This window comes from Phycodurus eques, chromosome 3, assembly GCF_024500275.1.
Source record: "Phycodurus eques isolate BA_2022a chromosome 3, UOR_Pequ_1.1, whole genome shotgun sequence".
In the NCBI taxonomy this organism is placed as follows: domain Eukaryota; kingdom Metazoa; phylum Chordata; class Actinopteri; order Syngnathiformes; family Syngnathidae; genus Phycodurus; species Phycodurus eques.
In genome coordinates, this window is record NC_084527.1 from 33,856,805 (window position 1) to 33,881,475 (window position 24,671).

Here is a 24,671-nt window from a genome sequence, read left to right on the forward strand (position 1 = left end):
AATGAGTTTCCTCCGCAGGGTGTCCGGGCTCTCCCTTAGAGGTAGCGTGAGAAGGTCGGTCATCCGGGAGGATCTAAGAGTAGAGCCGTTGCTCCTTCACATCGAGAGGAGCCAGATGAGGTGGCTGGGGCATCTGATTCGGATGCCTCCCGGACGCCTCGCCGGTGAGGTGTTCCGGGCACGTCCCCGGGGACGACCCAGGACACGCTGGAGAGACTACATCCTTCAGCTGGCCTGGGAACGCCTCGAGATTCCCGTGGAAGAGCTGGATGAAGTGGCTGGGGAAAGGGAAGTCTGGGCGTCCCTGCTAAAGCTACTGCCCCCGCGACCCGACCTCGGATAAGCGGTAGAAGATGGATGGAGATCAAAATTTCAGCTTTTATTTCCAGGTATTTACTGGATCAGATACACAGCTCAGAAGAGAACATTGTTTGGAATGAAACCAAAAAAAAAACTCTTTTGAGAAGAGCAAACACATTGGAAAACATAGGCTTAAAAATGAGTCAATAAGGCTTCCTGTTTGCTTGTCATAGTTGCAAATGCCTTGATTGTAATAATTCCATCAAGTGTGTAACTCATTTATATCACCAAACCTTTCCATTCTTCTCTTGTGACGCTTCCAGGCTTTCACTATTTCAGTCGTTGTTTGTCTTGGGAGCTCCTCCCTTCGCTCTCCTCTTCAGCAGGTTTAAGTCTGGAGATTGACTTGGCCATTCTACAACCTTCCACTGCTGGCCCCTGATTAACTCCTTTATTGTTTTGGCAGTGAATTAATTTTGAGACGTTAGCTTTACGAATTATTCAGGATCATCTAATCAATTTTCTGCATCAAAAAAAAATTATTGCTGGAACCATGACATTTTGTTTTGGGCCCTCTTACAGGTCTAGCAATGTTTCTGTCGTCAACTGCTGCTCTTTTCCTTGATCGACCGTTCGTCGCCTGTGACTTGCTGCACCAGTGATTTCTTTCTTGTCCTTGTCATTCTAAATGGTTGTATTCGCTAAAGTCTTTGTGAATCATTTTATATCATCTTTCGGCTTCACAACTGCACAATGTTCATCCAGCGCCCTGGTTTTCATGTTGCTTGCAACTCTAACTAGTATTAAAGTATTTTTCCAGGCAAAAACCGAATCTAAAACTGAGCATAGATTGTTTGAATAATCAATGTAATAGGACACATCTGGAAGAAAAAGAACACCTGTCAGTCTATGCTCCAATAGTTTAGTCCACATGAAAATAAGTGGATTCAAAGAAAAGATGATGTCTTCGAAGTTGTGTGTCAGATTCAGATCCAAATTACCGGTATTAGAAATGAAAGATGAAATGTTTATCTCTCGGATCATACATCTTTGGATGTCAAACCCACGTTTTCAGTTTTTAAAAAACCCCAAAAGGAATTGGTCTCAGTTTTCCAGTGAGGAGAACATACACGTAAAGATTAGGTTTCACCACACATCTAGAATCTAGTCGTGAGACAGAAACGTTGTGCGATCAAACGCGATCAGCCCGATTACCTTTATGGGTTATGGTTTTTTTGAGCGGCTATAGCTCAGTTGGTAAAGCGGATTATCCAGCGACACAAGGGGAATCGGTTCGAATCCTGGTTCCGACTGTCCGCTGTTGATGTATCCTGGGGCAAGACCCTGAACTTGCTCCCAGTCGGCCTGGCAGAATCTTACATGGAAGCACCAGCTCATTGGTGTATGAATAAGCCTGTGAATGGGTCAGTGTAAGCCTCTGTGAAGTGCTTTGGGCACTGGGATGGTGTAGATAAAGTGCACTCCATTTACCATGTGTGTACTAGGCCTAAACCTTTTCACAGCACTGTACATTTCTGCTATCATAATGCATTGTGAGTCTGTTTCTGTACAATGACTGTTGCTTTTCGATGAAAAGGCAAAATATTCCACATACACAAGTCTTACTGCTCATGGCACACATTTCCTGTGCTAAAAGAATTTGAACTTGCTGACTCATGCAATGAATCCTACTTTTCAGCATACACTACCCATCTTTTCAATGTTTCAATGACGTTATACTGGAAGTCGAATGAAATCTCCAGAATACAGAGCAGATCCATTTTCCAAGAATGTATTTGAACCGACTTAAAACGGAATTGCATGTTACTATAATAGAAAATAATGAATGAGGTATTACCCGTAACAGCGATTGGTGTGGACGGTAAGCAAGATTTCTTGTATTTTGAGCTTGAATTTTCAGAAAGGCTGGTCTTTTCTGTTTCAACAAATAAAAACATAAGGTAATATTACATCCCAAGAATAACAAAAAATGCATGTCCAAACTGATTTTGCAAATGTGTTCCCTGACCTGGGTCTGCCTTTTCAGACCCTAACTCATCAGAGTGGGAAGGGTGCCTGCGGAGACCTCTGTGCGGATGAATCTCTCCTAAAACATGAGCCACTGACAGCAAGGAGATGGCTTGACTATCCTGAAACATGTGAAGGTCAGTCAAAACAGAAAAAAAAAAAAAAAAAAAAAACCAAAAAACTCTACCATAACATGAACATCATTGAGTCAACAGTGGACTAATACCTGTGGGTATTCTCATCTATCCAGGTCATAGTATTCTTAGGGCATTGAATCGATTTCAACTGGACTGGTTGTCTTTGAAAATGTTTCACCTCTCATTCGAAAAGGCTTAATCAGTTCATGCATGAAGGAGGCCAGATAGCTCGAGGCTGAGTGTTGGTGTGGAAACCCAAGTAGTTATCCTCTAAGTTACAGGCACGCCCCAACCAAGAATGGTATCATTCTTTTGGAATCCAAATCAGGGGAGCAGGAGGTTAGCATGTTGTGACAACGCGAGAGACTGCGTGATTTCCGAAGATGAAAAACAAGGCGGCGCCCCTTGCCTAGCTCTGGAAAAGCAGCTACTACAAGACAAAATCTATTTTTTCGCAGTCTTTTTCCTTTTTCAACGGATTGTCGCTTCGCTCTTTTCTCTTTTCCTTCACCAGCTTCGCTAACAGCGGTAACTCTCAGAGGGAACACTTGAGATTCTCGCAGCGAAGTCAACGCCAACTCGTCTGTCACGGAAGATGCCGGACCCCACGTTGAGCAGCCGCTGAAGAGAAAAAAATGCAGATTCTTCGACTTCGACTGACGATTTACTTGATTCGACAGAGACACAGACAAGTGTTCTCCTCTCAATCGACAAGGAACTGTCAATTACACTTGATTTGCTTCACCGAGAGATCACCGAACTCAGAAACAGCTTGGAGTTCACGCAGCAACAGGTCAAGGAGCAAAGATTAGATAATGCTGCGCTCCGATGAAACATGATGTCAACCTCAGCAGAAGTACAAACTCTCAGACTGGAATATGAAATCATGAAAGAAACTACACTGGACATTCAATAACGAAGCATGCGCGACAATCTCATTTTCGCGGGCATTCCAGAAAACACACCGGACAAACACACCACATCACTATGGTCTCAGGGACCTGGTGACCTTTGCATTCCTGCCTCCTGACCCTCGACCAACAGATCAGTTTGTGCAGCGCACGTCTGTTTTAACTCAACTGAGCCCAACGGCTTCGTCTCTCTTGCAATCAACTTCTTAAACACCTCACCTACAATTCCATTGCAACATGCTGGCATTTTTTAATTTGAAATGTATTTTTCATTTTATTTATTTGTTTGTTTGTTTTTGGCTTGAGTTTGTTGTCACATTTCTGTGGGGCCAATTATATATTACTCGTGCACTCACTGTAGTAGTCTCGCCACGCTGCACTATTTGCATATCTGTTGTTGACCGATACCGGCCACTCATGCCAGAGTAGCATCTGCTCCATTTGCACACTGACTGAGGAGTATCTGCAACATTTGCACAATCGACATTGGCCCAGATTATCGCACTACTCGCTTGAAGTCTTGGGCGCCCTTTGCACAATGGTCAATGCACCGGACCTTTGCAATATTAGTCATTCGAACTGCTCTAAGTGCTAGAGGACTCTGCATCTTTTGCACAATTGTCCAAGAAAAAAAATGTACAGGGATTACCAGATAAATAGCCACCCTTTATTGCTCAGTGACTGTTTTTTTTTGTCTCCAAAGTGTCCTCTGTCAATTGACTGTCTGTTGTCGTACTAGAGCTGCTCCAACTACCGGAGACAAATTCCTTGTGGGTTTTTTGGACATACTTGGCAAATAAAGAGGATTCTGATTCTGATTTTGATGACTCTCCCAACAGAGACCTTCTTCTGCAGACTGACTCAGTGATTAAGAATCTGGGAGGCCCCCTGATCAACTTTGACAGTTTGGAATAATTGACGACAACGGATTTATTCGTTAGACAGGCCTCAATTGATTTATTAGCCACCAACCTCCAGACGAACTCATCCAGAGGTATTACAACCGACCTTGGGTCCTTTTTAATGTCCCACCAGACTCTCTGGGATCATTAGTAGTGCATGAGCGACGCCCGCTGGTGCTTAAGAGTCACTGCAAGCTGAGTGTTCCTGACTCCAGATTTAGCATGTTCGATTTCTGTTTTTATGCCAAATGAACCAAGCGTGTATCATGATACCAGTGTCACTCATGACTGTATTTTCCTACACAGGTCCGCTGTGAAATCTGTTGGAAAAGAACGATATGATTGTGTTTTACCTCAGACGACATCACTGACATTAAGTTCTTTGGTCTCTGGTCTTCCTGCTCCGCCTGAAACTTTGGCTTCCGGCCCAAAGCTTCCTCTCCGCGCATGAGGTTGGGCGAGGCACATGTGCTCAGGCCGGCAAAACCCTTCCCAGCCGCCGCCGACACTCGCGGGCTTCAGAGACACTCTGCCCAACTCCTCTACTACGCTTTTGCGTAAGAGTTGAGTCTCTCGCAAGCTTAACCAGGTAGGAAGAATTTGCGTGTGCGAGTTCCCTCTGAGCGTGTGGCAAAAAAGTGGCTTGTGCGCTTTTTGTCTTTCACTTCAACTCAACCTGTCGACATCCTGTCGAGTCACCGGCAGAACAGACCCGCCTGCCTCACGTGATCTTCGCTGCGCGAGTACAACTTGGTGATTACCGAGTACAAATTATACAAATTTGGGATCACAGATATTCCCAGTTTGAGCAGCGCTCAACAGGCATCCGCTCAAACAACATCAACGAAAACAACATCCTTGAGAAAAATAAGCTTACCATGTTGAAGAGCTCGGTTGTTAGGCCAAGATAGTTGTGTAAGGCAAGGAAGGTCACTCTCTGGAGACGCACCATGATGATCTACGCATGAGAGAAGTGTTTGTTTAACGTGTTACCAATGTCTGTCAGTGTCCATCCATCCATCCGTCTTCGATTCCGCTTCTCCTCACTAGGGTCGCGGATGTCCTGGAGCCTATCCCAGCTGACTTCGGGCGAGAGGCGAGACACACCCAGACTGGCTGCCAGCCAATCGCAGGGCACGTCTGTCAATGTATCGCTTGTAAATCACTGGATTTCTGAAACACTGCTCACTTCACCTGAATGACACGGACCAGAGTTTCAGGATATTTGTCAAAGACTGACTGAAATGCTGCTGCTGGAAGACGCAGCACAGTGGAGGGGACAGCAGCCCGAGCAGTTACCGTCTTGTATGGCGCTGGGTAGCCCTTAAATTAATAATAATAATAATAATAATAAGTGACATACAAGACAAGTAAGATTGCATTTCCGAAATGTAAAATACACTACAACACCAATAGTTAATAAATAGCTGAACTGAGACTTACAGTGATGATGTCCAAGATACTGAGCAAACTGTGGACACTGTCTCCTTGGAAAACCTCCTTTACCAAAGCATCTGTACCGTCCTGCAGCAGAAACGGACAAATCTCAGTATCACATCACACTGATTCATAAACATTGACGTGGGCCGAGCAAAGAAAATCATCGACACTCCTGTGGTCTTACACTCTCACGGATGCACAGCTCTAGGCGGCCATCTTGAACAACGTAAATACTGTCATCTGTATCACCCGGACGGAACAGAGCCTCTCCCTGATGCAGCTGGAGCAGCACCATGTGACGACAAAGCTCGAGGAAGAGAGGCTTCTCAAAGTGTCCGAGCACCCTACGGAAAACATACTTTTCACTGTTATTATAGTGACTATATACTTATGATATATATAGACTCAAACATACACTATATTCCCAAAAGGATTCGCGCACCTGCCTTGACTCGGAAAATAATGGAAGTGGCATCCCATTCGTAATCCGTCAGGTTTAATATGACATCAGTCTACCCTCTGCAATTACAACATCTTCAACTCTTCTGGAAAGGCTTTCCACAAGGTTTGGGAGTGTGTTCATGGGAATTTATGACCATTTCTCCAGAAGCGCATTTGTGAGGTTACACACAGATGTTGGATGAGAAGGCCTGGCTCTGAGTCTCCGCTCAAATTCATTCAAAACTGTTCTATGGGGGTGAGGTCAGGCTTGTGCAGGCCAGTCAAGTTCATCCACATCAAACTCTCTCATCCATGTCTTTACAAACTTTGATTTGCGCACTGATGCACAGTCATGTTGGAACACGGAGGGGCCATCTCCAAACTGTTTCCAGAAAGTTGGAAATGTCCGAAATATTAGGCATTGAGCTCCAGTGAAAGGAACTCTGAATGCTTCAGCATACCAAAACATTTTGGACAGTCAAAGAGTTTGGGAATTACCCCTTCCTGTTGCAGTGCACAAAGCAAGGTCCATTAAGACATGGATGAGAGAATTTGGTATGGATGAACTTGACTGGCCTGCACAGAGTCCTGCCGTCAACCCGATAGAACACGTTTGGGTTGATTTCGAGTGCACAGTGAGCCGGGCCCTCTCGTCCAACATCAGTGTGTGGCCTTACAAATATCCTCCTGGAAGAATGGGCAAAGATTCCCATAAACTCACCCCTAAACCTTGTTGAGCTGTTACAGCTGCCAAGGGTACATCATACGACCCCAATTGCAATGAAGTTGGGACGTTGTGTTAAACATAAATAAGAACAGAATACAATGATTTGAAAATCATGTTCAACCTGTATTTAATTGAAGACACTACAAAGGCAATATATTTCATGTTCAAACGGATCAACTTTATTGTTTTTAGCAAATAATCATGAACTTTGATGGCTGCAACATGTTGCAAAAAAGCTGGGACAGTTGGCAAAAAAAAGACTGAGAAAGTTGCGGAATGCTCATCCAACACCTGTTTGGAACATCCCACAGGTGAACAGGCTCATTGGGAACAGGTGGGTGCCATGATGGGGCGAGGTTCCCCTCTTTGTCAACAAGTGCGTGAGAAAATAGTCTAACACTTTAAGGACAATGCTCCTCAACGTTTCATTTCAAGGAATTTAGGGATTTCATCATCTACGGTCCATAATATCATCAAAAGGTTCAGAGAATCTGGAGAAATCACTGCATGTAAGCGGCAAGGCCAAAAACCGACATTGAATGCCCGTGACCTACGATCCCTCAGGCGGGACTGCATCAAAAACTGACATCATTGTGTAAAGGAGATCACCACATGGGCTCAGGAACACTTCAGAAAACCAATGTCAGTAAATACAGTTCGGCGCTACATCCGTAAGTGCAACTTGAAACTCGACTATGCAAAGCAAAAGCCATTTATCAACAACACCCAGAAACGCCGCCGACGACTCTGGGCCCGAGCTCATCTAAGATGGACTGATGCAAAGTGGAAAAGTGTTCTGTGGTCCGACAAGTTCACGTTTCAAATTGTTTTTGGAAATTTTGGATGTCGTGTCCTCTGGGCCAAAGAGGAAAAGAACCATCCGGACTGTTACGGATGCAAAGTTCAAAAGCCAGCATCTGTGATGGTATGGGGCTGTGTTCGTGCCAATGGGGTGGGTAACTTACACATCTGTGAAGGCACCATTAATGCTGAAAGGTACATACAGGTTTTGGAGAAACATATGCTGCCATCCAAGCAACGTCTTTTTGATGGACGCCCCTGCTTATTTCAATGCCAAACCACATTGTGCACGTGTTACAACAGCGTGGCTTCGTAGTAAAAGAGTGCGGGTACTAGACTGGCCTGCCTGCAGTCCAGACCTGTCTCCCATTGAAAATGCGTGGCGCATTATGAAGCGTAACATACGACAACAGAGACCCCGGACTGTTGAACGGCTGAAGCTGTACATCGAGCAAGAATGGGAAAGAATTCCACCTACAAAGCTTCAACAATTGGTGTCCTCAGTTCCCAAACGTTTCTTGAATGTTGTTAAAAGAAAAGGTGATGTTACAACGTGGTAAACATGACCCTGTCCCAGCTTTTTGGAACGTGTTGCAGCCATAAAATAATGATTATTTGATTAATGATTATTTGCTAAAAACAATCAAGTTTATCAGTTTGAACATAAAATATCCTGTCTTGGCGGCACAGTGGGCGACCGGTTAGAGCGTCAGCCTCACAGTTCTGAGGACCCGGCTTCAATCCCCGGCCCCTCCTGTGTGGAGTTTGCATGTTCTCCCCGTGCCTGCGTGGGTTTTCTCCGGGCACTCCGGTTTCCTCCCACATCCCCAAAACATGCATTAATTGGAGACTCTAAATTGCCCGTAGGCATGACTGTGAGTGCGAATGGTTGTTTGTTTCTATGTGCCCTGCGGTTGGCTGGCAACCCGTTCAGGGCGTACCCCGCTTCCTGCCCGATGACAGCTGGGATAGGCTCCAGCACGCCTGCGACCCTACTGAGGAGAAGCGGCTCAGAAAATGGATGGATATCCTGTCTTTGTAGTGAATTCAATTAAATATAGGTCGAACATGATTTGCAAATCATTATATTCTGTTTTTATTTATGTTTAACACAGCGTCCCAACTTCCTTGGAATCGGGGTTGTATTACATCATATTAAACTACATGGATTTATCCATCCATCCATCCATCCATTTTCTGTACCGCTTTTCCTCACTAGGGTCACGGGCGTGCTGGAGGCTATCCCAGCTATCTTCGAGCGAGAGGCGGGGTACACCCTGAACTGGTTGCCAGCCAATCGCAGGGCGCATACAAACAAACAGGCATTCGCACTCACATTCACACCTACGGGCAATTTAGAGTCTGGAATCAACCAACCACGCATGTTTTTGGGATGTGGGAGGAAACCGGAGTGCCCGGAGAAAACCCACGCAGGCACGGGGAGAACATGCAAACTCCAAACAGGCGGGGCCGGGATTTGAACCCCCATTACCTCCACCGTGCTTCACAGATGAGCTTGTGTGTTCTGGACCATAAGCAGATCCTTTCTTTCTCAATACTTTACCCTTTCCATCACTTTGGTAGAGGTTAATCTTGGTCTCGTCTCTACCATCAAATTTTGCTCCAAAACGTTTGTGGTTCATGTCTGTACTTCTTTGCAAAATCCAATCTGGCCTTGTGATTCTTCTTGCAGATGAGTGGTTTGCATCTGGTGATACATGGTCAGTATATTTCTTCTCTCGAAGAGTGGATTGTGATACCTTCACCCTTGCTGTGGAGGTTGGCAGTGTTGTCTTTGGTGTGTTTCTTCACAGCTCTCACAATGTTTCTGTCATCAACTGCTGTCGATACCCTTGGCTGACCTGTTCGATGTCTGTTGCTCAGTACACCAGAAGTTTCTTTCTTTTTCAGGACATTCCAAATGGTTGTATTAGCTATGCCCAATGTTTGCGCAATACCTCTGATCGATTAAGATCTCTTCGCTTAGCTTCAAAATGGTTTGCTTATACACCTTTTTATGGTGGAATGTACAGTACTTTGTAACCTGTTAAGAAGTTTGCTATACAAATGAAGTTGTTATGAAACAATTATTCTCCTTACCTGACATTTTTAAGCATGTATAGCACCTCAGATGGTAGGTGGGAGTTCTGCACATCAAATTCTGTCAAGTCTGCCTCCAGCAGACAGGGAGGGGGTTCTTTAGGCTGCAAGGAGGGGGGCTCCCTCCGGATTTGGAGGATCCTAATACACAATACACAACAACAACTTAGCCTGAATAACTTCAGTCCCATGAAAATGTCATGAAAATGTCACGATAAAAAGATGGAAAAAGAATTGCCCAGGTCTGCGTTGAGGGTTAGATCAAATGACACAGTCAAGATAATAATCATATATATTTTTTTTTTTTTTTAAAAAAGCAATATTTGACTGACTTGCGAGCAATAGACAGGACTTTGGTCCTTTTCCGCACCCTCTGCCGGGAAGCAGAGTTGGGGGAGGTGGTGGGAGAGGACAGCGTCTGGACCTTTAAAAGTAATAAAACGACAACAAAATCAGAGCACATTTTATATGTCGATATCCGATCAGTCATTAGATCACGGAGTCTTTTTTAGAAATTTCAATAAATCTTGTGTCTCCTTAACCGATTTTCAATGTTCAACAACAATGGCAGGAAAACTACAGTCCCATTGTATGCTGTGCTAAGGTGCAGAGATTTCTTCAGGAGGCAGCGAGCTATCAAACCACCTATTTTACAACCGCGTCCTCTGAAGAAAGAAAGAAGGAAAGAAAGAAAGAAAGGAGACAACTCAGGAGGGCGCCGGAACGACTTTCTTCCAACGCATCACTGAAACATGGAGGAATTTTGAACTGGCCGCGACGAGGAAGAGGTGAGGAATGAACGGAACATGTTCTGAGTATCAAATGGATGAAACAAATTCACCAATGTTTGATTGTGTGTTCGTGGGAACTTAAGGGTGACTAAATATGCGGTGAGTGACTCCACGTAACAACAGGGGTGTGTCCGGATAGCGGCGTCGGGATATATACTGACCTTTCTCATGATCTTTCGGCCGTAGAACAGAACTTTGTCTCTTTTCCGAAAGCGATAATGCGGGACGCCCGCCTCCTCCTCTGAAACATACCGACAATCTTTGTTAAGCCCTTCGCATTTGTTTCGTTTCCCGTTATTTGTGCGATACTCATGCACCCACATGCCAGATCTAGATAGAAATAGGCGGCACGGTGTGGAGGACTGGTTAGAGTGTCTGCCTCACAGTTCTGAGGACCGGGGTTCGAATCCCGGCCGCGCCGGTGCGGAGTTTGCATGTTCTCCCCGTGCCTGCGTGGGTTTTCTCCGGGCACTCCGCTTTCCTCCCACATCGCAAAAACATGCGTGCGAGGTTGATTGAATCATAATAATAATATTGAATTTTAATCAATCATTAATAACACGCTGTACACTTGTTGTTTTGTTGTGCTTTTTTACCACTTTTTTGGTGGGATAAACCTCATGTCATGGTCTAACAAACGGCGCATTGTGTTGATTCGCTACTAAAATGATTTCCGCTGATCTTTGTGTGTTGGGATGAGCCCAAGTGGAAACCAATTTTTTTTTGGGGGGGGGGGTTTCACATAGCTTTGTAAAATCTCTGATTCATTGACGGCAGCAATAGATAATTTGACTTCATTTGTTTGGCAGTTGTCAACCATTAAAATATACGTCTTCTGATTTGAAACGATCCCTCTTGCGTTAAGCCTTAATCCATATTTGCGCCAAAACTCATGACTCATCGCAGATGATGAGGGTGAGCGCTGGAAAATCCCATCTGTACGCTTTCAATCGAGACGGACTCCAACAAGTGTACTGACTTGACAGCCTGTATCTTCTGTACAGAAGGAACACGACACCGCCCACAAGGGAAACAACTGTCACAGCTCCAATGAGAATCGCCGTCCACTGAAAGAAACACATTCAAACACCTCTGAAATCAAACAAACACAACTTCTGCGTAGCATCATCATAAACATGTTTACTTCTGCACCAAAATAAGCATTGGATAGACCAGGGGTGTCAAACTGTTTCCTCCGGGGGCCCTACACGGAAAAATACGGGATTCAATTTTGACAAGGCATAAAGTGAAATCAATAAGTCAATATTCTCCTGTGATTGAAGGTTTTTCTTTTTACAATTCAACAGTAAAATAAAGATGTCTTCTTCCTATCAATTCATAATAACATCTAGGCCTGGCCTCCAGCAAAGAATTGTTGTTGTTTTTTGGGGCTATATCCAAGACGACATAGTAATTGATTTGTTGTGTTTAGTCAATAATGCTGAAGAGGATACACTTCCTCCTGAAAAATCACATGCTTAATCCCAGTGGCAATATTTGTTTAAAGGAAACAAAGGGGGAAAAAGACAAAAAACCTTGCAATTCAAAGTATTTTTCCCCTATCGTCCAGCCCTACTCCTGATTGATGACGAGCTAGTTTTAATTGGGGCCACACCAGTAAAGCTTACTGGCGTCCCAGTGACGAGGACTGGCTAAGTGTGGCTAAAGGTTTAGACACATAAGGACGTGTGATTTTGTGGCTAACTCCACACAATGGCGGCGAGGAGATTTTTGGACCGTTCATGTCAGCTCCTCCTCCTCTCGGAGTGTGCGTGTGTGTTCGTAGCTGTGTCGATAGCCGCAGGAGCGGAGAGACGAGTTGGGAGCCGGGACCAGCTGCAATTCATGTTCATCAACGGTGTACTTAACCCGGTCCCGAACACCAACTCGTCGTCAGATCGTCTTGAGTAGTCGTACTGTCAGTCGCGTCGAGCTCGCAAAAAAACGTTTGCGCTTCGTTCGAAGAAATACTGATCAGCTTTCTCTCCCTCTTGTAACCCAGAGACTACACACCTGCCACCTCGCCTGCACAGCTGCCTGCCCGCCCGCGGATCCCCTTGTCTGGCCAAAACGGACCACCCGGAGTCCCTGCTCCCCCTAACTGGGCGCCGTTTCCCCCTGGTTGCCTGTTGCAGGGAAATAAACGCGCTATGAGTTGACTTGCTTTGCTCGTCTCTGCTGTTGGGTCGTAGGAGGACACCGGCCCCGAAACTACAAAGTGGGTCAGCGAGTTTGGCTCTCCACCAAGCATATTCCACTCCGGGTGGAGTCCCGGCAGCTCGCTCCCAGGTTCGTTGGGCCCTTCCCCATCACAAAGATCATCAACCCTGTCACCGTGAAGCTCAGGCTCCCAAGGTCGATGGGGGTCCACCCTGCTTTTCACGTCAGCCGGCTCAAGCCCGCCCGGGAATCCCCTCTGGTCCCGCCTTCCAGCCCCCCCCCCGGTTCGTGGATGGGGGCCCTGTCTTCACTGTGAGGCGGCTGTTGTCGTCTCGGCGGAGGCGGAGGGGATTTCAATATCTGGTGGACTGGGAGGGCTACGGACCTGAGGAACGTTCATGGGTGCCGTCTGCGTTTATCGCGGATGACTCGCTCGTTCGGGACTTTATCATTGCGCGTCCGTCTGGGGCCGGCCGGGGGGGGTACTGTCATGGGTCTGTGTTCTGGTTTTTGTCTTCCCCCCGTTTCACACACACCTGATCCTGAGAGCATCTTCACCACCTGTAACCTCGTTCACCCTAATTACCCCTTGCATTTAACCTCGTGTCTCATTCTTTCCCGTGGCCGTTCATGACAGCGGGCTGCTAAAAAAATGGAAGCTGGGCTGCAAATGGCCACTGGGCAGTATTTTGGACACCCCTGTGATAGACTAACAAGAGTAGATACGTTTGTAAAATTCCAGTTAGACGGGACCAAAGTTTCGTAAACTACAACACACCGTGTGGTCGTTTACCATGTTGACTTGTGTCCGTTCTTCTATAATCTGCTGCATCTTGGCCGTGAGCTCGCTTCCAAAAGGAGCCAGTCTCTGCAACCAAAAGCACATAAGAAGCGCAAGTTCTAATTTCAGACTACATAGGAACACTAAGGAATCGTCGGAATCTAAATTTGGACAAATGCACGGAAGGCATAGGCTGTATATTTCCATCCAATCTTGGATTCACTGAAAAGGCCATGAACACCATCCTTGTTCTCAGACAATGACTGGAAATGAACAGTGCTGCGGCAGACCTACCGGAGGTACACTGCAACTCTTGTGGTCGTTGTCATTTTCCATGTCTGACTGAAGTTCAGACAACAGCACAAGGCAACCCCTAGGTGTGACATAATTGTGCAATATCAGGAGGTTGAATCATGTGGAAAAACCGATTGCAGGTACAGTATATTTCTGAACATGTGGGATTATGTGTCATCATCATATGCAAACAATCCAATTGGGGGGAAAGATCGCACCCCCTCAGGAAAGACAAAATAGATCACCCATTATATAAGTCCAGCCACCAGATCCTTCAAAAACACTCACCCCCTGCAGTCGTCTGACCTATGAGCCGTCGCCACGCCCACATTGTACAAAGGCCAGACGCAATTTAAGAACAAATATTGTGCATCTTTTGTGTTGAAGTCCGATTCAAAACGTATGGTGCATTTTTGTATCGAAGAGAAGAGAAGAAAATCATCTTGATTATGATGATTTCATGTCATGCCTCCTTTGCATTTAGCAGCGTGTATTGTGCTGCTACATTGATCTTATCTTCCGCGATATTCAATTCGAAATAGACTTCAGTGACTCAAAAGAAGATTTCCAATTGAGTTCAATTAAGTGCAGAATTCCCACTTTAAATGTGCTATGTGCACATATTGCGCCTTTTTGATGCCACAAATACTATTTTACTTATTAATAATAATAATAAGTCAAATATTCAATGAAGTTATGAGACTTAACTCATCTTGGAAATAAGCCAACTCGTTCCCCTTTCATTTCGAGCACTGCCAATATGCCACAGGTTTACTCACTGCGGCCTCCACCTCTGGAAGCGCTACAAAATTGCACGAAAAACTATTTGTCAGAGAACGAAATGTTCAAACGACACGTGGCCAAGTGCTTGTAAGAAATGCGTGGAGGAATTCCACAGAGATGCAGAAGTGATTTTTCTCACGTACCCGTTTCAGCTTTAGTCAATGACAACGAGGTTAAGTCCGATTTGCGATAACAACGGACGTATCCTGCCCTACCTAACAAAATAAAACTAAGCGTTTCAAGACGTGACTTATTCCCCGTTAAATGTTTGCGTCACGCCCTCGTTACTGGTTCAAAGTCGAATAATATAAGTAAAATACATCGAATTCACTTTGCTTTGTGTACGCAATGCTATGCGTGAACGTATGGGCGTCTTATTTTGCTCACATTTATATTTAGTCCATTATTTTGAAGGTAGATGTGCCGGAGGTTAGGGTTCACTAAACGTTTCTAAAAATGGCCTTTCACGAACGCGTCTGCAAGAGTATCTTGGGTTCTAATTGGTGAGCACTGTTGCCCTCCGGCCAATCGACAGACGTTTTGTTTGACGGTCGTTCACGTTATTTTCTGTGGAACGCGTGTGCGAGGTGAGCTCAGTGCACTGTTGTGTCTAATTCCACCATAGTGGTTACAGTATTGGGATCAAAGATTAGGTAATATCGACGGTCTCCGTGTACTTTAGATGATATCCGCGATTACAGTAAATTACCAGCGCATCATTGGGCTACACGGTATCCATAACAAGCTAAGCTTTGCCTCCTAAAGCCCACCTTAAATACCATCTGCCCTTTTGATATTGACATGTAACATTTGGATTTTCAAACGCAAGGTTCAAAACAGATTTATGAAAGGCGAAAAATGCACCCCCCCCCCCCCCCAAAAGACTCGCAGCTGTATTAGCTCAAAAGGGTGCTTCTCCTGAAGACCGAGCAAAGGAATAAATCTGCAAAAATGTCTTTTCCTGACTTAAATGATTTGAGCAAATGGCTGCAATATAACAAAGAGTGGAAAAAAATAGAAGGGGGTCTGAATACAAGTCATTGATTTCATCCATTCCCCCCCCCCCAGGTTTCCTGTTCTGCAATATACGCGGTTGTGGCACAATGGGTGTATTGTCCACACTGATAAGGGGCCTGACGAGGGGAGCAGACAGAATGTCGGAATTCACCAGCAAGCGAGGTTCAAGGACTCACAATAAAGGCAGAGGTTCAAGACCCGCCGGAGTGAATCTCCCCAGCAGAAAGTTCCTGGCGATAAAGGCCATGATTCCTGAGTTTGTGGTACCGAATCTGGACGGCTTCAAACTCAAACCGTACGTATCGTACCGCTCCCCGAAGGGAATCGAGCCTCCGGCGACCGCAGAGCGTCTGTTCGCCGAGGTGGTGGCTCCTCGCATCGAGAGAGACTTCATTGAAGGGGTTTATGACAAAGAGCAACTGACGAAATACGGATTTGAACCCACACAGGAGGGGAAGTTGTTTAAATTGTATCCCAAGAACTATGTGCGCTAAAGTTCAAGTTACAGGATATGACATCAACGCTTGAGTGAGTTGAGATGCGGGGTACATAACCAGCAATTAAAGCTTCCTTGGAAACATCATGCACCAGAAAATCCTTTGTATTTTGCTTCTCATCGATAGCAAAACTTTATTCCATTTTGGAATGAGGCTGTAACATAACGTGGGGGGGGGGGGGGGGGGGGGGGGGGGGTGACGCGCTCAATACTTTCCGGAAGCACTGTGCAAATGTACAGTAGAAGCAGGTTGGTGGAAGTTGCAGTTGCCTTTTGGGAAATACTAAACTGTTCTAAAAATATTTCTACTGTCCTGGCTTCTTCAATAATGTGTTTTATTGAAAATCCAGTCTCAAGTCAAAAGTAATGGCAAGCGGGTGGGCGGAGCTCCTGATGGAACTTTTTGCTCCACCATTGAGGAGCATTCAACAGAACGCTACTAGTAGTATTTGTGATTGGAGGCTAGTCATGGGTAACCGTACCTTCTGCACCATATGGGTCATTTTCCTATCAGTTGATCAATAACGGTAAAGACATGGCCCGCTGAATTTCCTTTTGAAAATCAATTTGACCCCGTATTTGAATTATTGCCAGTTAGCCATCAGGCGCTCCTATTTTTCAAACTTTGAATGCCAAAAGGTGTTTACAATTCGGTGTCCCAAATCAAGTTTTCTGAAGATGCCGACGACATCCGTGGATGTATCGGATTTTTCATCCTTCTCCATGAAAACTAACAACAAATGCATATAGTCTTCAGAGTTCCTTTTTATTGGGGGGGGGGGGGGGGGGGGTTCCTTCAACAAGCGGTCCTTCTTTGTCAGAACTATTGCATGTCTTCACCATTATTATATAAGAGTGGAATGGGTTTGAGCAGCTAGGTTCACCTACCCACTTGTAACGGCAGAGTTTGAAGGTCAATGTAAATTGTTCAACGCGCAGGAGTTTTATGAAGCCGTTTTTCTTTTCGTTTTATAATGAAAATGTTTCATTTTCGTTTCTAGTATTGATGAAATGACTTGAAAATGAGCCATCCATGCCTTGAACGCCAACTCAGCCGGTCGTCACGGCAAGGTCAACGTTGATCTATTGCGACCTGAGGCCTCAACCGGAACCCAGTCCCAACGCCACAAGTGAAGCATATGATCGTAAAATGAGCAACTTGCAAGAAGAAAAGACAATGAAGAAATCTCCTCATCAGGCGTGACGGCGTCGGCCGCATTGGAGCTTCTAGGTGGCGGAGCAATGCCTTCTGGGATGTATTGCCCGCAATCATTTTCGAGGGAAGTGTCGAAGCTGGCAGTGGGGGATTCATACTGGATCCTCAGATGTCCTCCGCTGTCTGCGAGGCGTTCCTTTGGTTCTGCAGCAGGAGGGGAGCCAGGCGCGGGTTGCTCCAGGGACAGTCGAGACCAGTCCGCTCCATATGCCAGAGAGTTGTGGAGGATGTAGGATGCTAAAACGGGACACGCCCCTTCGTGTGAATCTAGAACAAAGTACAAAATGTTCTCAGAGAACACTAGTTTTGGATAGTATCCTTCTCACAAAGCAATTGGATGTAGTAGATTTAACATCGAATTACGGTGCTTCTCCAACTTCATCCAGTGATAGCCCTCCCATGTTCACATGGATATTTGACTTCGAAAGCAGTCAACACGTCCCCTCATTTGACCCGGTGTGGCACGTAACCTTCTACTCACCCGTGGCCTGTCGACAGTGAAGTATGTGGAAGTCATTGTGCATGCACGCTGCCAGCAGCAGATGCTGATGAGTCGGATGCCATTTTAACCTCCACACCCCACCGCCGAGCGACGTCTCGCTGAAAGGCTGCCGCATATTTCTGCCATCCCACAGGAGTATCGTCTCATCATAGCTGTGGGGGGGGGGGGAATACAAAAGCTTACTCAGGATTTTAAAAACATAAATCCTACAACGCAAACATATATGATCTACCGATCGATTTATTAACGGCGACGTTTACCTGCCTGTAGCCAGAAGGTGTTCCCGATGTGGGTTGCTGTGAATGCTGCACACGCCCATTGAATGCCTTTGTGACAAATGATATGGAAACGCTTCATGAGTTCATCAAAGCGAATTGCCTTTTACCGACGAGAGTAGGGCTGCAATTAATGACCTTTTACTGACGAAAGTAGGGCTGGAGGGACCGATCCTGAGGTCCCAGCCTTTAAGCTTACAGTCATCTCCACCTGGCAGGTGAGAGAGAGGAGCGAGAGCCATATATACGTACATATGTATACATACACGCAGACTACCTGAGTATACCAACTGTGTGTCCCAGTAGGAGAAGGCTGAGATCCAAGCCTCAAAGTCGTGGGCCTTCCACTGTGACAAAGTCATCAGAGCACCTTCATCCAAAGAGAGCACACTGACATGACCCGCGGAGTCGCTGCATATCACCCGCACGTCGCTGCTGCCGACGTGAGCCGTGGGGGTGTGAAAAGTAACACAGGGGGTTTATGTGCCGATCGGACCCATTGCCTGCAGGGTTGGGCATCGTTTGAATTGGAGATTCCGCTCCCGATTGCGAACGATCCTCGATTCAGATTCTTTTAGGGGGCTGGGTGCCAAAAACAATTGCATGTCCAAAGTATGAACATCCATTTTCTTAGCAGCCCGCAGCATAAACTAAAATGAACATTTGACTCGGGGTTCTTTATAAGCAGTATCAATATCAGACCTATGAACTAAAAGGCAATGTGTGTGTGTGGAACTAACCCAATTGACTTAATATTTATTCATTAATGTTTCAGCTAAAAGTTCAATATAGCATTGATAAAATCGTTATTTGGGACCGTTTTATCACGTCAAATGGTTTGTGTGTGCAAGTTTTAACTTGACTTCCCGTTTTAAGCATGGAGCCTTTTATTCTGAAGGGTACGCAGGTAAGGTAACTTCGCACGGCACTGGTGATTTTTTCTGAATGTATTTTTATTTTTGTTCATGGATTTCGGAACTAAATGCTGTAGAGCGATTCCTTTCCTTACCCACCGATGGTTAGTGTTTGTGATCCTGTGAGACAACACAGTTATCGGTGCAGCCAACGGCTTACCTTGCGAGCTGTCTCAATGTTGGCACAGATGTATTTTATCGTTTCACTCACTCAATTGACAAGAGTTGACTTCGCCCGCGCAGGCCGAGGCTCGGCGCGGGAGGGAGCGCGTCAGACGCGACGCATCGTGAAAGCCACAATATAATCTTATTCCAAGCGTTGCACTGAGACGACCGCTCATTAATTTGAACAAAGTTCAGACACAAGCCTGTCTTTGCGAGCGTTGATTTTCGCCGCTTCTTCTTTGGGGTCGGCGGACGAGGCATCGAAACTGGGAACCCAAATGTTTTAATTTGAACGATTCCGGGAGAACCAGAACATTAGTGCCGGTTCCAATAGGTTGTCGATTCTCGATGCCCAACCCTAATGACCGATCATTATTTATAGGAAAGCAAAGCTGGCTGTGGAGCACACAGATTCCAATACCTGTCCATTCTTCCAGTGGACCAATCTAACGACAGAGCCAGCTTGCCTGCACCCAGCTCCACGCTGCTCAGACTTTGCAGATTGCTGGCGCCTTCCTACTGAACACACAGTTAGGAGTGTAGATACCCAACCACAACAACAGAATAAAAAGGAAGTCCAGTGGAAGGTAGAAAGACATAGTAGTTTATTTAAAATCATTTTGTTTACAGTGTACGGTCGTATCGTATGAATGGTATTCATTGCCATTATGTCATATTGGACTACCGCGTCATTGTTGATGCAGAAACACGATTTCTCTCGTGGCACATTTCTCACCTGGCAGTCTGAAAGCGCATACAGCTGCAGTTCTCCAGTCGCCGCTGCCAGTCCCAGCACGACCTTTCCTGACACAGGCACATGACACCTGAAGAGAGAAGGCATGATGAAAAAGGTTTTCTGCATCAGCAGGCTGAGCTCAGAGTCAACTACTGACAATATACCACAACATCCTGCCTTCTCAACCAACTGGTGCACAGTAGAATGCACTAAATATACGGTCCTCATGTAAATCTACAAGAAGGAGAAATTGGAACTCTGGAAATGATGCACATTTCGAAATGTTAGAAGAATCAGTCAATCTGTGGAGAGCCGGTTGGCACACAAGGTATAACTTGCAGATCAACATCATCTGGGATATTTCGGTGATACTTAAAGTTACTAGCGATGGGACTACATTTTCTTGATTGACTGTGGGATAAATTCATTGATTAGTTGTTTAATTGGATACAAACTCTCAACGGAACACAAATGGGCCAATTTCACGCCCGACTAACCCCTCCCGACCAAAGTCAGCAGAGGAGTTGTTCTGAAGCCACTCCATTATTTTAGCTGTGTGCCTAAGGTCATTGTCATGTTGGAGGGTGAACCTTCGGCCCTGTCTGAGGTCCTGAGCACTCTGGAGAAGGTTTTCATCCAGGATATCCCCATATTTGGCCGCTTTCAGCTTTCCCTCGAAGCCCAAAAACTTTTATCTTGGGTCTCATTAGACCAGAGAATCTTATTTCTCATCATCTTGAGTCCTTCCGTTTTTTTTTGGGGTTTTTTTTAAGCAAACTCCATGCGGGCTTTCACGTGTCTTGCACTGAGGAGAGACTTTTGTCGGGCCACTCTGGCATAAAGCCCCGACTGGTGGAGGGCTTCAGTGACGGTTGACTTTCTAGAACTTTCTCCCATCTCCCGACTGCATCTCTGGAGCTCAGCCACAGTGATCTTTGGGTTCTTCTTCACCTCTCTCACCAAGGCTCTTCTCCCCCGATTGCTCAGTTTGGCCGGACGGAAAGCTCTTGGAAGGGTTCTGATCATCCCAAACGTCTTCCATTTAAGGATTATGGAGGCCACTGTGCTCTTAGGAACCTTAAGTGCAGCAGAATGTTTTTTGTAACCTTGGCCACATCTGTGACTCGCCACAATTCTGTCTCTGAGCTCTTCAGGCAGTTCCTTTGACCTCATGCTTCTCATTTGCTCTGACATGCACTGTGAGCTACAAGGTCTTATATAGACGGGGGTGTGGCTTTCCTAATCAAGTCCAATCAGTATAATCAAACACAGCTGGACTCCAATGAAGGTGAAGAAACATCAAGGATGATCAGAAGAAATGGACAGCACCAGAGTTAAATATATGAGTGTCACAGCAAAGGGTCTGAATACTTATGGCTGTGTGATACTTCAGTTTTTCTTTTTTTAATAAATCAGAAAAAATTTCAACAACTTCGTTTTTTCTGTCAATATGAGGTGCTGTGTGTACATTGAGCAGGTAAAAAATGAACTTAAATGATTTTAGCTAATGGCTGCAATCTTTTAAAAAATGAAAAATTTAAGGGAGTCTGAAAACTCGGTACCCACTTGTACATGCAGTCATATTGGAATGAAAGTGTAGGCTATATCTTTTTCATAACCTCTAGGTGGCGGTGGTGTATAAGAATGAAAGTGTCCACCTTTCTCATAACCTCTCGGTCACAGGTGTCAAACTCATGGCCAGATCCGCCCGCCGCATCATTTCACGTGGCCCGCGAGAGCAAATCATATGCGTCGACTTCATGTCTCTTGCTAAAATACCAAAACTGCAGACTGAGATATTGCAAGCATTTTAAATGTTTATTTTTTTTTTTAACCAAACCCCCTTTAAAATAAATTGAAAAAGGTATTACTGAAAGTGTATAAAATATTTTTTACTGGCTTGTCGTCATTTCAAAACTAGTTATCCGCTAATTTGTTTGAACTGTGCAATAATATTTGGGGCTCATACATTTGTATGGGTTCGTAGTAAGCATGTTCAATACCACTTGTTTTCGGACTGATACCAGTACAGGTGACTGATACCAATGCGTCCAGTACTTTTGATATATAAAATTTCCTCCGGGGTAAACCATACGTACGATGTGACCCACCACAAAAAAAAAAAAAAAAAAAAAAGTTTGACACCCCTGCTGTAGGTGGTCGAATGAAAGCGTAAACATCTCTCAGGTAGCGGTGGGATATTGGAATGAAAGTGTACAGCTTTTTCATAACTTCTAGATGCCGGCATACATTTATAAAACGAGAAAAGCTTTTTCCCAATTTCCCCTATACCTATGTATAACACGCACCCTGGATCTTTGACAATTTTCGGGGGGGGGGTAAATTATGGTATATCATACATATAGTTGAACAATTTTATGTACATAAAAACACATTCATTATATAATATGTATATGATCATGCAGGGCGGCACGGTGGACGACTGATTAGCACATTTGGCTCCCAGTTCTGAGGACCGGGATTCAAATGCCAGCCCCGCCGGTGTGGAGTTTGCATGTTCTCCTCGTGCCTGTGTGGGTTTTCTCCGGGTACTCCGGTTTCCTCCCACATCCCAAAAACATGCGTGGGAGGTTAATTCCAGACTCCAAATTGCCCGTAGTTGCGAATGGTTGTTTGTTTACATGTGCCCTGAGATTGGCTGGCGACCAGTTCAGGGTGTACCCCGCCTCTCGCCTGGAGATAGCTGGGATAGGCACCAGCACGCCCGCGACCCTGGTGAGGATAAGCGGTACAGAAAACGGATGGATGGATAGATGATCATGCAGGCAATCATCTAATTCTTTTATAGTTTGTTAAATGACCAAGAATGGGCTCATTCCATTATTACATCTTTTTTCAAGTTTATCATAATTTGATGAATTCATAAAAATAAAAGTATTTGAAGTCGTTTTGTCAGTTTTAGATTTTTTGCCGTGGTATCGTTTCAGTACTTGGTAACGAGGTACTTTATAAAATGTATCGTATTGAAGACAAAAATTTGGTATTGTGACACCACTACTGTACACAATTGATCTGAGAAAGTATTTTAAGTTCTTACCATTTCAAATCTAAAATGGCTGGTGTTTCTATGCGCTGTCGCTCAGTGAGAGGAGGACTCAAAGCTTCTCGCTGATATTCCAAAAGGTACAAACGACCAGTCCGGCTTGAGGCACCATCTTCCCCTTTCTACAGCAGGAACGTAAAAGTGCAAATGTTAGTCAATGTTCAGGAAAATTTCAAAAATATTTAGTCACTGTCGTAGTCACTGTGAATGATATACAGCAGCTGAAATATGTATTTAACATGTCACCATTTTTCTCACTAAATATACTTCCAAAGGGCTATTGACCTGAAGCTTTCACCAGACGTTGGGAACAACCCTCGTATTCCATGCACACAAAGAAAGTAGAACAAATAAGCTCAGAAATTAAGGTGTGTGTGTAAAGATGTGAAATGACACAGGGAAAAAGTATTGAACACATGGAGGGAGGGAGGTGCCAAAAGGCATGGAAAGCCAAGACAACATCTAAAATCTCTCAATGATCAAACAGAAATCTAGCCCCTTGTCAGTGTAATTGAATATCAGCTGGTTCAGTCCTAATTGATGGCCTACAAGAAGGTCTCATTGCCAAGGTGTGAGTCAAGACACATCTCACGATGATACAGTTGTTTGAATGGCCCAGCCTATCACCTGACTTGAATTCAATCGGAAATCTATGGAAAGAACTGAAACTCACGTAAACTTTGAATTTGCAAGTACAGGTACATAATAAATTAGAAGTGTGAAAATGAGCAGAAGATGCAGAGGACGGGGAGCGATGGAACGGGATGATTTGCTGCGGCGACCCCTGAATAGGCTTAAGCCGGAATCAAAGCAAGCCGCGTTGATCTTCGCCATTGTTTTTGAAGAACTTGAAATTGTTTGTAATAGCCCTGACAACATATTACATTTGCGACTTTCGGGTGAGGATTTGCTCAATTGGAATCACACGACGCAGCGACGGCGCTCACCGCCTTTTGGAGCTCATAAGTCCCGCACGCCAGGAATCCGTGGCAGTGAGCTACAGGGCACCATTCCACCGTGTCGGCACTCAACTCCGTGTCGAAAACTTGCAGACTGCGGGTTCGTGACTTCCAAGCCATGTCCAACTGCTCCGCATCACGCGCGGTGCTGATTCGACAAGAAAAACAAAGGCAGGTCAACGACACAAAGTGCTTCTGCTTTTACATTCGGCTAACGTTCTAATCTCCTAAATCGGTGGCTAGTTCTAAAACCAGAGTTAGCTTGACCGCAGCGCGTTAGCACGCTACGACAACACAATCGCCACGCTAATTTAATCCGTGGCGTTCAAACTGCTGATTTGGTCATTACCGCCGCCTGGCTTTCCGGCGTCGCGGTCAAGGAGGAAGCGAATCACCCAAGAAATTCACAACCGGGCCAACGTTGTAACCCGACTCTTGTTCTTCTTGTTCTTCTTCTTCTTCTTCTTCTTCTTCTTGTTTCGCTTACGTCACCTACCCACACGCCTCCTCTCTTAAAGGAGTACACTCATAATTACAGATATGACAGTATGTACGCCACTGGAAAAGAATAGCGTGTATATAATAACGCGCGTGCAGTGTCTCTTGACCGTGGTTCACCCATTTGACCGCTGTCAAAAACTGAAGAAAGACATTAATTGTTGATAGCAAGATAATACACAGCGTTAAGAAATACAATATTTTTCGAAAACTCGTCAATGTATGAAAATAGT

The 24,671-nt window shown here is 45.1% G+C and overlaps 3 protein-coding genes across 11 annotated transcripts in view; 1 reads left to right on the plus strand and 2 right to left on the minus strand.

The window, feature by feature from the left end:
* pnpla7b (patatin-like phospholipase domain containing 7b) overlaps nucleotides 1-15,468 on the minus strand; it is a 48,916-nt gene extending 33,448 nt beyond the window's left edge. For 2 of the 6 annotated variants that reach the window (XM_061673197.1, XM_061673198.1), the window contains exons 1-12: nucleotides 13,814-14,727; nucleotides 13,517-13,606; nucleotides 11,558-11,645; nucleotides 10,740-10,819; nucleotides 10,120-10,211; nucleotides 9,788-9,928; nucleotides 5,903-6,062; nucleotides 5,722-5,802; nucleotides 5,473-5,601; nucleotides 5,156-5,236; nucleotides 2,330-2,450; nucleotides 2,159-2,236 (exon numbers count right to left, since the gene is read on the minus strand). In XM_061673197.1, coding sequence (XP_061529181.1) covers nucleotides 2,159-2,236; nucleotides 2,330-2,450; nucleotides 5,156-5,236; nucleotides 5,473-5,601; nucleotides 5,722-5,802; nucleotides 5,903-6,062; nucleotides 9,788-9,928; nucleotides 10,120-10,211; nucleotides 10,740-10,819; nucleotides 11,558-11,645; nucleotides 13,517-13,606; nucleotides 13,814-13,855 — 1,183 coding nt within the window. In that variant the 5' untranslated portion in view covers nucleotides 13,856-14,727. The other 4 variants (XM_061673195.1, XM_061673193.1, XM_061673194.1 and 1 more) reach the window with 4 other exon arrangements.
* mrpl41 (mitochondrial ribosomal protein L41) lies at nucleotides 15,072-16,262 on the plus strand. Of its 2 annotated transcripts, none has more exons than XM_061673207.1 (2): nucleotides 15,072-15,183; nucleotides 15,665-16,262. In XM_061673207.1, exon 2 carries the CDS (start codon nucleotides 15,700-15,702, stop codon nucleotides 16,105-16,107), a length of 408 nt encoding a protein of 135 aa, XP_061529191.1. In that variant the 5' UTR covers nucleotides 15,072-15,183; nucleotides 15,665-15,699; the 3' UTR covers nucleotides 16,108-16,262. The 2 variants fall into 2 exon arrangements, with proteins under 2 accessions (XP_061529191.1, XP_061529192.1); XM_061673208.1 differs by having other exon boundaries at nucleotides 15,182-15,249.
* On the minus strand, nucleotides 16,060-24,487 carry dph7 (diphthamide biosynthesis 7). 3 transcript variants are annotated; one of them, XM_061673202.1, is made up of 10 exons: nucleotides 24,290-24,486; nucleotides 23,929-24,088; nucleotides 22,976-23,103; nucleotides 19,918-20,005; nucleotides 19,603-19,697; nucleotides 18,380-18,537; nucleotides 18,241-18,313; nucleotides 18,088-18,153; nucleotides 17,807-17,979; nucleotides 16,060-17,592 (listed from the first exon to the last, which is right to left on the minus strand). In XM_061673202.1, exons 2-10 carry the CDS (start codon nucleotides 24,058-24,060, stop codon nucleotides 17,171-17,173), a joined length of 1,335 nt encoding a protein of 444 aa, XP_061529186.1. In that variant the 5' UTR covers nucleotides 24,061-24,088; nucleotides 24,290-24,486; the 3' UTR covers nucleotides 16,060-17,170. The 3 variants fall into 3 exon arrangements, with proteins under 3 accessions (XP_061529186.1, XP_061529185.1, XP_061529183.1); XM_061673201.1 differs by having other exon boundaries at nucleotides 18,241-18,537; nucleotides 24,336-24,487; XM_061673199.1 differs by having other exon boundaries at nucleotides 18,241-18,537.
* Between the last annotated feature and the right edge of the window lie 184 nt (nucleotides 24,488-24,671).